Source organism: Acomys russatus, chromosome 9 (genome assembly GCF_903995435.1).
Source record: "Acomys russatus chromosome 9, mAcoRus1.1, whole genome shotgun sequence".
In the NCBI taxonomy this organism is placed as follows: domain Eukaryota; kingdom Metazoa; phylum Chordata; class Mammalia; order Rodentia; family Muridae; genus Acomys; species Acomys russatus.
This window is the reverse complement of record NC_067145.1, coordinates 20,792,940-20,805,914: the sequence shown is the minus strand read 5'-3', so window position 1 is coordinate 20,805,914 and position 12,975 is coordinate 20,792,940. Positions and strand designations below refer to the sequence as shown.

At 44.3% G+C, this 12,975-nt stretch overlaps 1 protein-coding gene across 2 annotated transcripts in view; it reads right to left on the bottom strand.

Annotated features, from left to right (window-relative positions):
• Marchf11 (membrane associated ring-CH-type finger 11) overlaps nt 1-1,264 on the bottom strand; it is an 88,421-nt gene extending 87,157 nt beyond the window's left edge. For both annotated transcript variants that reach the window (XM_051151006.1, XM_051151007.1), the window contains exon 1: nt 540-1,264. In XM_051151006.1, coding sequence (XP_051006963.1) covers nt 540-1,067 — 528 coding nt within the window. In that variant the 5' untranslated portion in view covers nt 1,068-1,264. The remainder of the gene's footprint in view (nt 1-539) is intronic.
• Nucleotides 1,265-12,975: the final 11,711 nt, after the last annotated feature.

The window sequence follows — 12,975 nt, the reverse complement described above, 5'->3', positions numbered from 1 at the left end:
TGGTGTTTACAGTGGTAGTTATAATTTTAAAAACGTGTTCCTAACAAAGCATAAAGCTCATCAATTGGCTAAAATAGCCTTTGGTTTGAAGTACTTCCTTTTGCAAGAACTGTAGCACATTTCTCATTAAAAATTTGCAGTAAGTAAACAGCTTCTTCTGGTACTGTAGCATGACTTACACCACCTCCTCCGCCTTCATTTGTATCATAAGACTAAGCTATCTGGATACATCAATAGAAAAGACATAACCTTTGCATCTTATAGGTTTGATTCTACTTACAAACTAAAATCCTTTGAGTAATTCACAAGAAATTCTTAATGATGCTATCATTATAGGTGCCTGAGGAGGGTCTGACTGCAAAATGAGGTAGAGGGAAACTGCATAGGTTAATTTACTTCTGTATTCGCCACCGGGACACTTTTATCTGCCTTCACAGAAAAGGAACTGGAAAGGAAGGCTCTGCTGCGATGCGTGCGCTGTCCGCGGTGCTGAAAGGGCTACCCATGCCGGCCGGGTGAGCCCATCCCTCAGGCCTTACCTGCTCTGCGCCCTGGAAGCAGATCTTGCAAATGGGCTGATGGTGCTGGTGCTGATGGCCCGAGCGCTGGTCCCCACCTCCGCTGCTGCTACTGCTGCGGCTGCTGCACACGGAGCGTGTCTCGGGCTGGTCTCCGATGCATCGCCGCTCGCCTTCCCCGCACGCGCCGGCCTCGGGTTCCCCTGGGCCTCCCTTCCCCGCCGCTGCCTCGGGGACCGTCACCTCCGGAAGGCGTCTGACACTTTCGCAGGAGTCTCCGGCCGCTGACACCTCCTGGTCGCTGGGCAACAGAGACGGCGGCAGCGGCAGCGGCTCCTCCGAGCCCCTGAGCCGCGGAGCCACCTCTACCAGAGGCTCGCCCGACCCGGAGGTGCGCTCCAGAGGCTCGGGCACCCGCGGCAAGTAGCGTGGGGAGGTAGGGACCAGGGCCAGCTCTTCGAGCGGCGGGGGTGGGGGCGGCTGGGGCAGGGGCGGCTCCGCTTCGCGGCTATCCGCCCCGCTACAGCGATTGCTGCCCTCGTCGCTCATGGTGGAGCCGCCGCCGCCCTCCTGCCCGCCCGATGGCGGGCCAGGCGCGGACTGCAGCCAGTGAGAGCGCTAGAGGAGGCCCGAGAAGGAGGAAGGAGGTGGGCGGAAGGGGCACTAGGGCGCCAGGACTGGGAGGGCGGGACCAGGAGGGGACACGGAGGACCGGCGTGACGGCGGCGGCAGAGACGGCTGTTCGGCTGAGCCGCCCGCTCGGCTCTGATGGAGGCGGCGCCGAGTTCGGCTGCGCGTGCTAGGCGCGCGGGTCGTGTGGGGTGGGGTGGGAGGCGGGCAGGAGCAGCGAGCTGCGCAGGGAGACGGGAAAGGAACAGGCTTGGGACTGGGGATGGGGTCCTGCGTAAGAGGGAAGTGTGGGGTGTGAAGAGGACCGGACTGGAACTGAGGGAACCCTAGGCGGCTTCCACCAACCCCGCCCAGGGCTGCTCACGTCGGTTCCGGGGCGGATTGCCCCTCTCAGAAGCCTGTGGCACTGCGGCTCTAGTGAGCAAAGAAAAGGGGGAGGGGTCGGAAGCTGCTGATCCAAAAACCGTTACTGGGTGGGTCTGGGGGAATTCCATGACACCAGGTTGGGTGGGGGCGCGGTGGGCCAAGCGGAGACCTGCGTGGGAGTAGGGATGAGAGCAAGCCAGGTTCTTGAATCCCTGTGGTGCAAGAACCCGTTGAGCAGAGGCACGGAAAAGACTCTAGAGGGTAGATGCTGTAACTGATCTTTGCTTCCCTGTTGGGTGTGAGTGGGGGTCGGGTACTAGTCCTGTCCCACTTCAGAGGACTCTGCATCACAAAAGTCTTCAAACAGAAGCCTCTGGAATCCCTTGTCATTCCTTGAATGTCTCAGTCCTCCTGTCCCCTCTCCTGCATATGCATCCTAGATTTGTAAATTTTTGAGATGGTTCAAAGGTTGGAGGGTCACATCCTTAGCATGGGTCTCCATTCTTAGAGTAACGATGCTCCCTCCTTCTGTACCTCCGTCCCTCCGTCCCTCCTCCCTCCCTCCCTCCCTCCCTCCCTCCCTCCCTCCCTCCCTCCGTCAGTCTCTCTCTCTCTCTCTCTCTCCTCTCTCTCTCTCTCTCTCTCTCTCTCTCTCTCTCTCTCTCTCTCTCTCTCTCTCTCTCTCTCTCTCTCTCTTTCTCTCTCTCTCATCTCTCTCATACTGGGCAGAAATCTGTGGCCTGGCACTGTGTTCCAAATCCTCTGGCCACCTGAATTCTTAAGTGGTTGAATTTATACCCTACATGGTGTCTATGCAAATCAATTGTGACTTTTCACTGAAGTGATACCTTAATGATTTTGACACAACCCACTGGCACTAAAAACATTCATTTGCTACACTTCATAGCCAGGATGAGATAAGCAAGCTAAGTTGATCAAGGTCACCAGGCTATTAAAGGACTTTTGACTGACTCCAGGCTTTGTGGCTTTGACACCAGCATGCGTGCGTGCACGTGTGTGAGTGTGTGTGTGCACGCGCGCGTGTGTGTGGGTGTGTGTGTGGGTGAGAGAGAGAGAGAGACACAGAGAGAGAGACACAGAGAGAGAGGGATGGAGGCAGGGCACATGGACATTAACTTCCAATCTTCATCCTCTCAAAATTAATAGTTCTGTAGTATGTGGTTTGTTTGGTGACTCTGACTCCACTTAACAGATTTTGAAATAATTGAGACAAAATACAAGCTTAATTATTGTAATTTGGCAGTAGGAAGTATATTTGCCTTAAACACACACATACTGAGAGAGAGAGAGAGATCTTTTGACATATTCCAGTGTGATTTGGATGAAGTTGAGAAAGAGAGAGAGAGAGAGAGAGAGAGAGAGAGAGAGAGAGAGAGAGAGAGAGAAAGATCAAGAATGCTTTGTCACAAATGGCCTCAGATGACACAGCTTCCAGGAATGTCCCCTCACACTTAGTTCCCTCAGACCAGTTTATTTTTGGTAGCACAGTGGCAGGCAGCAAACACATTTTTAAAATAAGCCTTGCAGGCCCTGGTAACTTATCACGTTGAAGAAATGTGATTGTGGATAGGCTGTGCTTGAGTCCTCACCTGTTAAAATTACACAGCACACATTTATATGTTATTCCCACTTTTAAGATTTTTATAAGTATTAATACACTCACTAGCCTGGAACATAAATTCTTAAAAGGAGACAAAATTTGTGTATAATCCCAGTTAAGTCAATGTATTGCTAATAAATCAAGATTAGATATGACAAAAATACATTATTAAAAGGCAAAATGAAGGCAGAGATCGTGTAGACGGCTAAGCAAATAAACAGCAGCTAGGTGTATCCTTTCGGCTACTTATTTCTGAAAAAATAACTATAATAACATAAAATTCCATCTTCTTAAGATGCTGGCTAATTACACAAAAGCTGAAAGAAACATTTGTTTCCCAGCTTCACTAAACTTAGAAGTAGATCTCTGCCCCCCCCATCACCCCCCCTCCAGCAAAAGGCTTCATTTTACCCACTGAGTCTTCAAGGGGCCTGTAGGAACTATAACCTTTGACCTCTGCTGTAAGAGTGTGGAGTGTGGAGTACTGAGAGACATGAGAAGAGGATGGGTAGATCAGGTGCCAAAGACCGAAATGGAATGGAGGAAGAAGACTTATAAAGAAAGGCTGAGGAAGAACACCTGATACTTACCAACCAGGTTTTAAAAAGTCAAGTTTTGTCAAACGCAAGTGAATGTTGAAAAGTATGTGAAACCTTTCTTACCATATATGGATAAGGAGAAATAAACATAATGGAGCAGATTAAAGAAATCTATTCTTGTGCTTCTCACGTACATGCTGCACGACTCGGGCTGGTTCACTGAAGAACAGACCCTTCAGACACCAGCTGATGTCCTTTGGTGGCATTAATGTGTCTCCCTAAGAGTTTCCTCTGCAGCTTTCCTAGCGTGCATAGCCTGAAACTAGTTGCTGAAATCACTTCACGGGAAGAGGGCTAAACAGCAGTTAATGCAGGCTACGGCAGGTAAGAGCGATTTCACATTTATCCTGAATCTGGACTAGGCATGATGACCTTGATGTGACCTTTAAACAAATAAAGATAACCTGGAGAGCTCTTTAGAATACCTTTTTGAAAATATTTTAAATATAGCTCTTACAGATATTCCAAAGTCACCCCATCGGCACCTTTAGGGTGCATTGATCCCTCCATCGAGATCAAATACAATGCGTAGTATTCTCAGTTGTCTTCACATACCCAAGAAAAGAAACTAAGGATCCAGCCCATATTTAATCCCAGAGGCATGTCCCTAACTTTATGCTGTAGAACAGGGAGGTTGTGCTGTGCCTGATGGGGCAGAGCTACAAGCACCATACCCAGCACTTACCTGTGCAGAACCTCGCTGTCAGTCTCATGCCAGTGCAGTTCCACATGCAGAGAGGTCCACGATGTAACAGCTTCCTTCCTCTCCACTTAACCCTAGCTTCTTATAGCAAGATGTACCACTCAAAGCCACTTCTCACTGAGCAGGTCCAGCCCAAAAGTAGACAATACCCCCCAAATATTTTTCCTACCCTCATAACCCCCCCCCATTTGAAATAAGATCTTCCACTCTTGTTTTAAGTCTGACCTTAGCAAAAGTCTCTTTCTTATCCCACAACTGAACATCACTACCCAGCCTTCACTCATATATTCAGAGTGTGCATATTTTTTTTTTGTTTTCTCACTTAGCGTCTTTGACTGGTCCTCCTGCCTTACAGACAACTGTCATGTTAATTACTGGTTCTACTACCAGTGGCTAGAACAGACTAGCGCACACCAAGTATTAATTCAAAAACATAGAAATAAAACTCTGTTGTTAGGGTTATTTTTATATAACTATGTTTGTTTCTCTTAGTTTTTCTCTTAAGCTGGCTATCACACATCTAATTGAGACTCTTTTTATATCAGTTTATAAGGCTTTACAATACAATCTTGAGCAGTTTAAGTGTATTCTTAATCCTCTATGTTATCCTGCATCCATCTTTGCCAAAATCCCCAAGTTACTTGCTTTTTAGTTCTTTCTTTGGTCCAGCTGAATCTTTTTTATCTCTCCTGCACCTCTGAATGTGGATGAATCCCCTACTGATTCCCCTACTTCCTCTTCTAACTTTTCCACCCCTACCTGGCCGGAAGTCCAGCCCCATTCTCTCTCCTGCTCAGAGATTGGCTGTAAACTGCTTTATTGGCATACAAGGAGACAATTGGGGAGCATAAGTTATACAACACTGATACAGGAGATTCTCAGAAGAAGCATTGCAAGCAGATATGGGGGGGCATACAGAAATCAGCTTTTGCATTACACATTAATTAAGCCTACAGTCTGCCCGGCAGGAAATTATTCATCAGCTTCTCTGTTTAAAGCACTGTGCAACTGGTTAGGCTGTAAATCTTAGGTGAGAAAGCAATCACCAGTGGAAATATGCTTCTTCCATAAGATGCAAGCTAGCCTTCTCTACTTCCTGAGTTAATACAAATCATCTGACATTTTTCATCATATGTACTTACTGTCTAGTTAATCCTTTGCTACCAGGGATAAGCAAAGTCGATATCTTAGGAGATTTGATCATATTCACCAAAGACACGTGGCCGATTTAAAATTCTTGCCACCAGTCTGAAGGAACCAAAAGTGAAGGAGAAATGGGTAAATAACGGATAATGTGACCAATCTTGTTACAGACCTGCTGTGTCTTTCTCTAAAAAGTCAACATGATTCGACTTTTTAGAGTTGACCTGTCAACTCTACCCATAATTTAAGAACATTCTTTCTCTCTGTCTTTTTAATATTGTTTCCTACATCTCCCCATGTTTTTCTATCTCTAGTAGTGTTTCCACTATTAAAGGCTTCCACATCTAAGGTCCTCTATACCTTACTCTGTTCACTTGTCCTACCAACTTGATATCTTTGACCTACAGTCCTCTGGGTGCCTGTATCTTCTCTGAATTCTCCAGGATGCCTAAACTCTGATAACAAAGAAAGCGCCATCAAAATTTACTGATTGCCATCAAAGCCACCCTGTCTTCATCCCCTTTACCAAATGTTCTGAGACTTTGCAGACAAGAAAATTGTCTCTTAAGAGCATGTTTGATTTGTAAGAGATTATATTGCACTAAATAATAAGAAAGCCTTGTGTTCTCTGCATTAAACCTTGGAAATACAAAGGCCTTCTTCACATCAGAGATGTGAATGCCCAAAGTGCCTAATTAAAACACTGTGGATGTCTGCATGCACAAGGCAGCCAGAACCAACCTGCCATCTGGAATGTAGTAAAATCGATGTCACTTGACAGGGCAGCCAAAACTCTAATAAAGCCATCTCTGATTCTGCTTAGCTGAAAATTATCCTGTTTTCTAGCAAACTCACACATTAAGTGGGATTTTACGCTACATCTCGAATGCTATGCCTTGCATTATGGTATTAGATATGTTTTCATTTGGGTTTTCCCATTGTTCTACATTTTAACCCATTTGAGTTAAAGTCTATGTATGTATACACAACCAGAAGGCTATAATAACTATGGTGCTAAGTAAGTTTGAACTAAACATTAACATTACCAGAAATGTTAAATCAAAATATTTATTATTTTTAAGTTATTTATACATTTTTATATAGCAACTTAAAGAGAGAGATGATCCCACCACATTTTAGTCATCTATAGAACTTGCTAATGCAGATTAGCACTTCGTAGCTAGCTATAGTTTGAGGTCGCAATGAACTGCCAAGTTTCCTTACTCTTTGACATGTCCCTACCCACTTTTCTCCAGTTGCTAATCCCACTACCAGGACATCAACTCTTATTGAGAAGAGTGAAAATCTGAAACAAAAAGCAATATTACTTTGCTGTCTTTCACATGGATGTGGATCCTGTCTGCTACAATGCCAGCTTCTTTCATGCGGCCTCTACCATAGAGGCCCTCTTCAACAAAAAAGGGAACCAGCTCCAAGTTTACACTACCCCCACTGACCACAAGGGTATCCCTCTGCACCAGTCTTTAGACCTTAAGCATTTCAAAAGAGAGTTGTGATGTCCCCAAAGTGCATCATCCACTGATAACCAGCCAGTGAAGGTCCCATCAATAAAAAATGCAAAATTACTGTGAGCCGAAAGCAGTTCCTCAAAGGAAGGGAAGTGTTCCTCCAAAATAACATGCTTTGCTAGTTAAAAAAAAAAAGGGGGGGGGTATCATTTATGCCCACTTCTCCCCTTTAGTCTATAGCTTGTACTGCTTTGTAATATCTGCCATCTCCTGCTGTCCATCTGACTTCCCACACTCTGCCCTCTCCTCAGCTAAGCAATGAGACTGCACTTCAAGATGTACTGGTTACTTCCTGTGACACAAAAGCAAGAGTTATAAAAAGCTGTACACAAGATGCCTAAACGCTAAATGCAGAAAGGCTTGAGTAAATAGGCATACATTACTCATTTTTAAAAAGACATTTGATAGGTCAGCATGATGACTCAGGGGGAAAAGGTGTCTTCTGCCAGTCCCACTGACCTGAATATGATACCCAGGACCCACAGAGAGGAAAGATGGCCCCCACAGTGTGCTCTAACCTACACACACACACACGATATCCAGAACTCACGGAGAGGAAGAGGAAGGTTACCCCCACAGTGCTTGCTAACCTACACACACACAAAGAAATTAAAAATTTAAATATAAAATAACATTTGATACTGTCATGTACCCAAATGCTAATACACACACACGTGTGTGTGTGTGTGTGTGTGTGTGTGTGTGTGTATTAGAGATTGATTGCTTTTAAAAAATCAAGGGTACAATCAGCAGTGAACAAGCCAAATCTGCTAGACAGGATCCTTTGACAGATCTCTTAACACCTGCAGAAAAACTAAGACAATGGGAACATAAAATTCAACACATTGCAGAGATTAAGATTTTTACAAGAAATAAAAGTGTTATTTGCCACCATGCACAAAACTCAAGTCCAAGTGGATTAAAGACCTCAACATAAAACCAGAGACGTTAAATCGGTTAGAGGGAAAACTGGGGAAGAGCCTGGAACACATTGGCACAGGAGACAACTTCCTGAAGAGAACACCAACAGCCCAGGCCTTAAGGTCAACAATTAATAAATGGGACCTCATGAGGCTGAGAAGCTTCTGTAAGGCAGGAGACACTGTCAACAAAACAAAGTGACAACCTACAGACTGGGAAAAGATCTTCACCAACCCTACATCTGACAAAGGTCTAATATCCAAAATATATAAAGAACTCAAGAAATTAAACACCACCAAACCAAATAACCCAATTAAGAAATGGGGGTCAGAACTAAACAGAGAATTCTCAACAGAGGAATATTGAATGGCTGAGAAACACTTAAGGAAATGCTCAGCGTCATTAGTCATCAGAGAAATGCAAATCAAAACGACACTAAGATTCCATCTTACACCCATTAGAATGGCTAAGATCAAAAACTCAAGGACAGCACATGCTGGCGAGGATGTGGGGAGAGAGGAACACTCCTTCATTGCTGGTTGGAATGCAAACTTGTACAACCACTTCAGAAATCTACTGGCACTTTCTCAGAAAACTGGGAGTAGGGCTTCCTCAAGACCCACATATTCCACTCCTTGGAATATACCCAGAAAATGCTCCACCAGACAACAGGGACATATGCTCAGCCATGTTCCTAGTGGCCTTATTGATAATAGCCAGAACATGGAAACAGCCTAAGTGTCCCTCAGTAGAAGAATGGATAAAAAAACTGTGGTACATTTACACTATGGAATACTACTCAGCTATTAAAAACAAGGAATTCCCGGAAATTTGTGGACAAACGGATTGAACTAGAAATGATCATAATGAGTGAGTTCACCCAGAAGCAGAAAGAGTCAAATGGTATACACTCACTTATATCTGGACATTAGCCCAAGGGGCATGTCCCATGAAAGTCTTCACTTAACAGAGTCTAGAAATACAAATAATTCTGTATGGAGAAAGAGATTCATTGCAGTAAAGTTTCTCAGAGTAGAAAAACCACTTGAGCTGGGTTTAAATGATAAACAGGAGTGTGCGAGGATTAGTCCAAACTTAAACAAAATCAAGGGGATAGGGAAAGAGTTGGCCATTCTTTTTTTTTAACACATTTTTATTGAAAGATAAAATAATTCATATTACATCTCATTTTCTATCCCATTCCATACATCCTCCCATTCCTCCCTCCCTCCCACTTTCACTCCAATCCCTTTTCCCTATGACTGTGACCAAGGGGGACCTCCTCCCCCTGAATATGGTGCTAGGGTATCAAGTCTCTTCTTGGTAGTCCTCTATCCTTCCTCCGAGTGCCATTGGGCCTCCCCACCAAAGGGACATGGCCAAATATGGGGCACCAGAAATCCTGTGACAGTCAGTCCCCAGTCTCCACTTAACTGTGGAGAATGTTCTGTCCCTTGGTTAGATCTAGGTAGGGGTTTGATGATGGTTGCATGTTTTGTCCTTGGTTGGTGCCTTTGATCAAGCAGAACTCCTGGGCTCAGATCCACCCATCATAATGTTCCTCTTGTAGGTTTCTAGGACCCTCTGGATCCACCTACTTCCCTATCCCCTATATTTTTCTAACCTAGAGTCTCAATAGGATGTTCTCACCTCTATCCCACTTTCCTGGTAGGTGCATAGCAGCGTGCAGCCAGCGGGGCCATACCGGGCCCATATTGGAACAGAGCTCAGGGCCTAAGCCTACAGATCCCAGCAGTTAGAACTTTGTGTGGACACTACACACAGCCTCGGCAGAATCTGTCACCCCCTCGGGAAAGGCTGGACACCCCAGAGGTGTGTATACGCTGGTTTGAAAGGCGAATTTAGCTCAGTGGGTCTGAGCTGGGTGAGGTCTGAGCTACAGGGCTGCGGGTAGTGCAGACAACTGAGAACATCTTGCCCAATCAGAGCTTGCCAGCCTCGATCTGAGACCCCATAACAGCAGGCCTGAATCACAACACTAATGTGAAAGGAACCAGTCAGAAGCCTACTTCTGCTGATCCAGCCCAGAGCCTAAGGTGTAGAGCAAAGTCTCCAGGAGTTGGCCATTCTTAGTGAGCTCCTTAGTGAGCTCAGAATGAGGGCTAAAAGTAAAGGCTGACAAGATTTGTGATGCAAGCATGAGAAAGTGAACATAATTGGAATGAGAGTGCGGCAGACCGACTATGCGCTAAAGTGCAAGGAGATGAGGATTTTCTGCTCAAAACTGTCCCTTCAGGGTTTGGTCATTTACCTATCAAAAAGTCAAATACAACCTAGAGCGGATAGTCAGGAAACAAACAATCCATCCCCTGGCCATGTGCCCGATCAGCATGATCTTTTTTTTTTTCTTTTTGTATTTTAAATAGAACCCCACTAGGTGTGCTTCCTTAATGTCCCTGTCCACATCAAATGCAAATAACATCTGGAAATGCAAGCAGTACCCCCAGCATATGAAAATAACAGCTAATGCTACCCGCTTCCAAAAAAAATTAAAACTAATTTCTTAAAAATATCTCAGCAGTAAGATTTCATTTCTAAGCGAAAAGCTTTGAGCATGTTTGAGTTAACTCCTGGAAATGTTACTACCTTGTAGACTCTACATTCAAAGGCATTTATAATGAAGGGTGTGAGTGTCCAAGAAAAGTACATAGCCTTAGCAGATTGCTCTGGGTAGCACAATTACTTAGCATGCATAGGCCCTTATATCAATTATCAGGACCTTAACATTAAAAAATAAGTGTGTTGCCTGTTGCCTGAACCATGTTTGTTGATTACCCTATAAAGGGCACTGAATCATGCTCAGAAGATTCATTTTTCAATACAGCCAGTATATTAGTTTCTCTTCTTTTTTAACCTTCAATTTTATTTATTTATGATCGGGAATACTACCCCAATTTCCTAGGAAGTCTTCTCTTGATGTGGCTATGCAGTAGCATGGCATAAAGGCATCAAGTGCCATCAGACACAAGGACCACCATTCTTGCTGGTAAAACATGATGCTGGGTAATGTTTGAATGAACACATTTGATATGGATAGAAAGAAGAAAGATACCAAAAAGTCAGACTTTTTTTTCCTTTTTTCTTTTGCTGATTTAATATAACACAGTGACCAAGACACCTTATAGAAGCAAAGGTGGAAGACCACCTTATGGGCACAGAGAGCTAGAGTCCATGGTGGCAGAGTGGAGGCAGCAGGCTATAGACGCAGAAGCTGGAGGAGAAGCTGAGGGTCCAAATTTTGAACCCCAAATAAGCAGCAAAGTGAGTGAACTAGAAATGCAACAAGTTTCTAAATTCTCAAAACCCACCTCCAGTGACATATTTCCCTCCAGCAAGGCCACACCTCCTAAACCTACCCAAAGAGTGCCACCAATTGGAGCCAATTATTCAACTGCCAAAGATTGTGGGCAACTTTATCATTTAAGCCACCACAATTGGTTGGACATTTCTGTCATTTGAGATTGTTTCCTTATATGCTGGAAAGCCCCTGAGCTACCCCACTCCCTCAACCCTGACAGCTGCACATTACGTCTGCCAGTGCTTTGGTTAGCACACATCCTCACCTCTCACATCTTCAAGCTCCTCATCTTTCTCCACCAACAGAGGGCACGTTATTTATGCTCATGCAACTTGGATAGTTCATCCCCAGTGATTGGTGCAAATGTCTGAACCATAATGGGTATTCAGGAGAAGCTTACACAGAGAACACACAGAACAAAGCAACTGCAACATTTTCAGAAATTCATCTTAAAAATGAACGAGCTTTCAACTTCATGAGCAATTCTTTTGTACTTACCGATGATAACTAAAATTGATTGCTCATTTACTAGGTCAGGCACAGTTCCAAGTGCTTCATATGTGCTAATTTATTTAATCCTCATCTCACGGCCAGGATCCAGGGACCACTATTTCCATTATATGGAGGGAAAAGGAGGGGACTCCCAGAGAAAGGGAACTGCTCATTCAGTCAGCTGGTGACAGAAACTTGGGTTCCCTCTCTGGCAACCTGCTCCTCATCCTAAGCCATCACCAAACTTTATGTGTTTCTTGGACTAGTCAATCCATAGTGGCCAACTCAAGAGAGCTTGGCAATTCAGAGCTGCAAGACATGGCTCAGAGCATCAGCCAGCTCAACCAGTCTGAACAGCAACAAGACCTCCTAGGGTAGCATAACCTTCTGAGTACATTTCTTGTGGTTAAAGTCAATGGTATGATTTGATTGAGAAACAGTTCAGATACAAAAAAGCAAACACTGAGTGTCTCTGTGACTGTTTCCAAGAGGAATGTAAAGTGTAAAGCCCTGGCTTTTACCAGTATAACTTGTTTACAACTTGGGCCTATTCCTATTTCTATTATATTTGGTCCAGGGTCTATGCAAAAGTGATTGCTTTTTGAAGCAGCCCCAGAATCTAGGTTTCTTTGAGCCTTCTAGGCCTCCCTTGTATTTTCCTTCCACACCACATTAGTTCTACGCATCTTTCCATGTTTCATGCATGTTTTCAGTGACAAAATAGGTTTGATCATGCCATAGTTTCCACATACATGTATGATGACCAAAAATTCTGAAATATGTAGAAAGTTGATTTTCTACATTGATAATATCCAGAATTTAACAAGGATATTATCTAAATTCTAGGCAATAACTCAGGAACTCCCTCCCATCCCAGAAGCAATATAGGATGAAAACATAGCTCTGTATACAGAACTATTAGTAGAATTTTCTCCATCATGAGGCAGAGATTTCAACCAAGGCTGTGTGTATCTTCACTTCTGGGAACAGGGACTATCTTATTGAGGTAGATACTCAATAAATATTTGTACAAAGAATCATGAGGGCCACTCTGCTCTACACAGTATTTGGAGAAAGGCTGATATCTTCTCACCCTAGCCTTTCAAGCAGAGTCTTGTAAGGGATCTACATTTC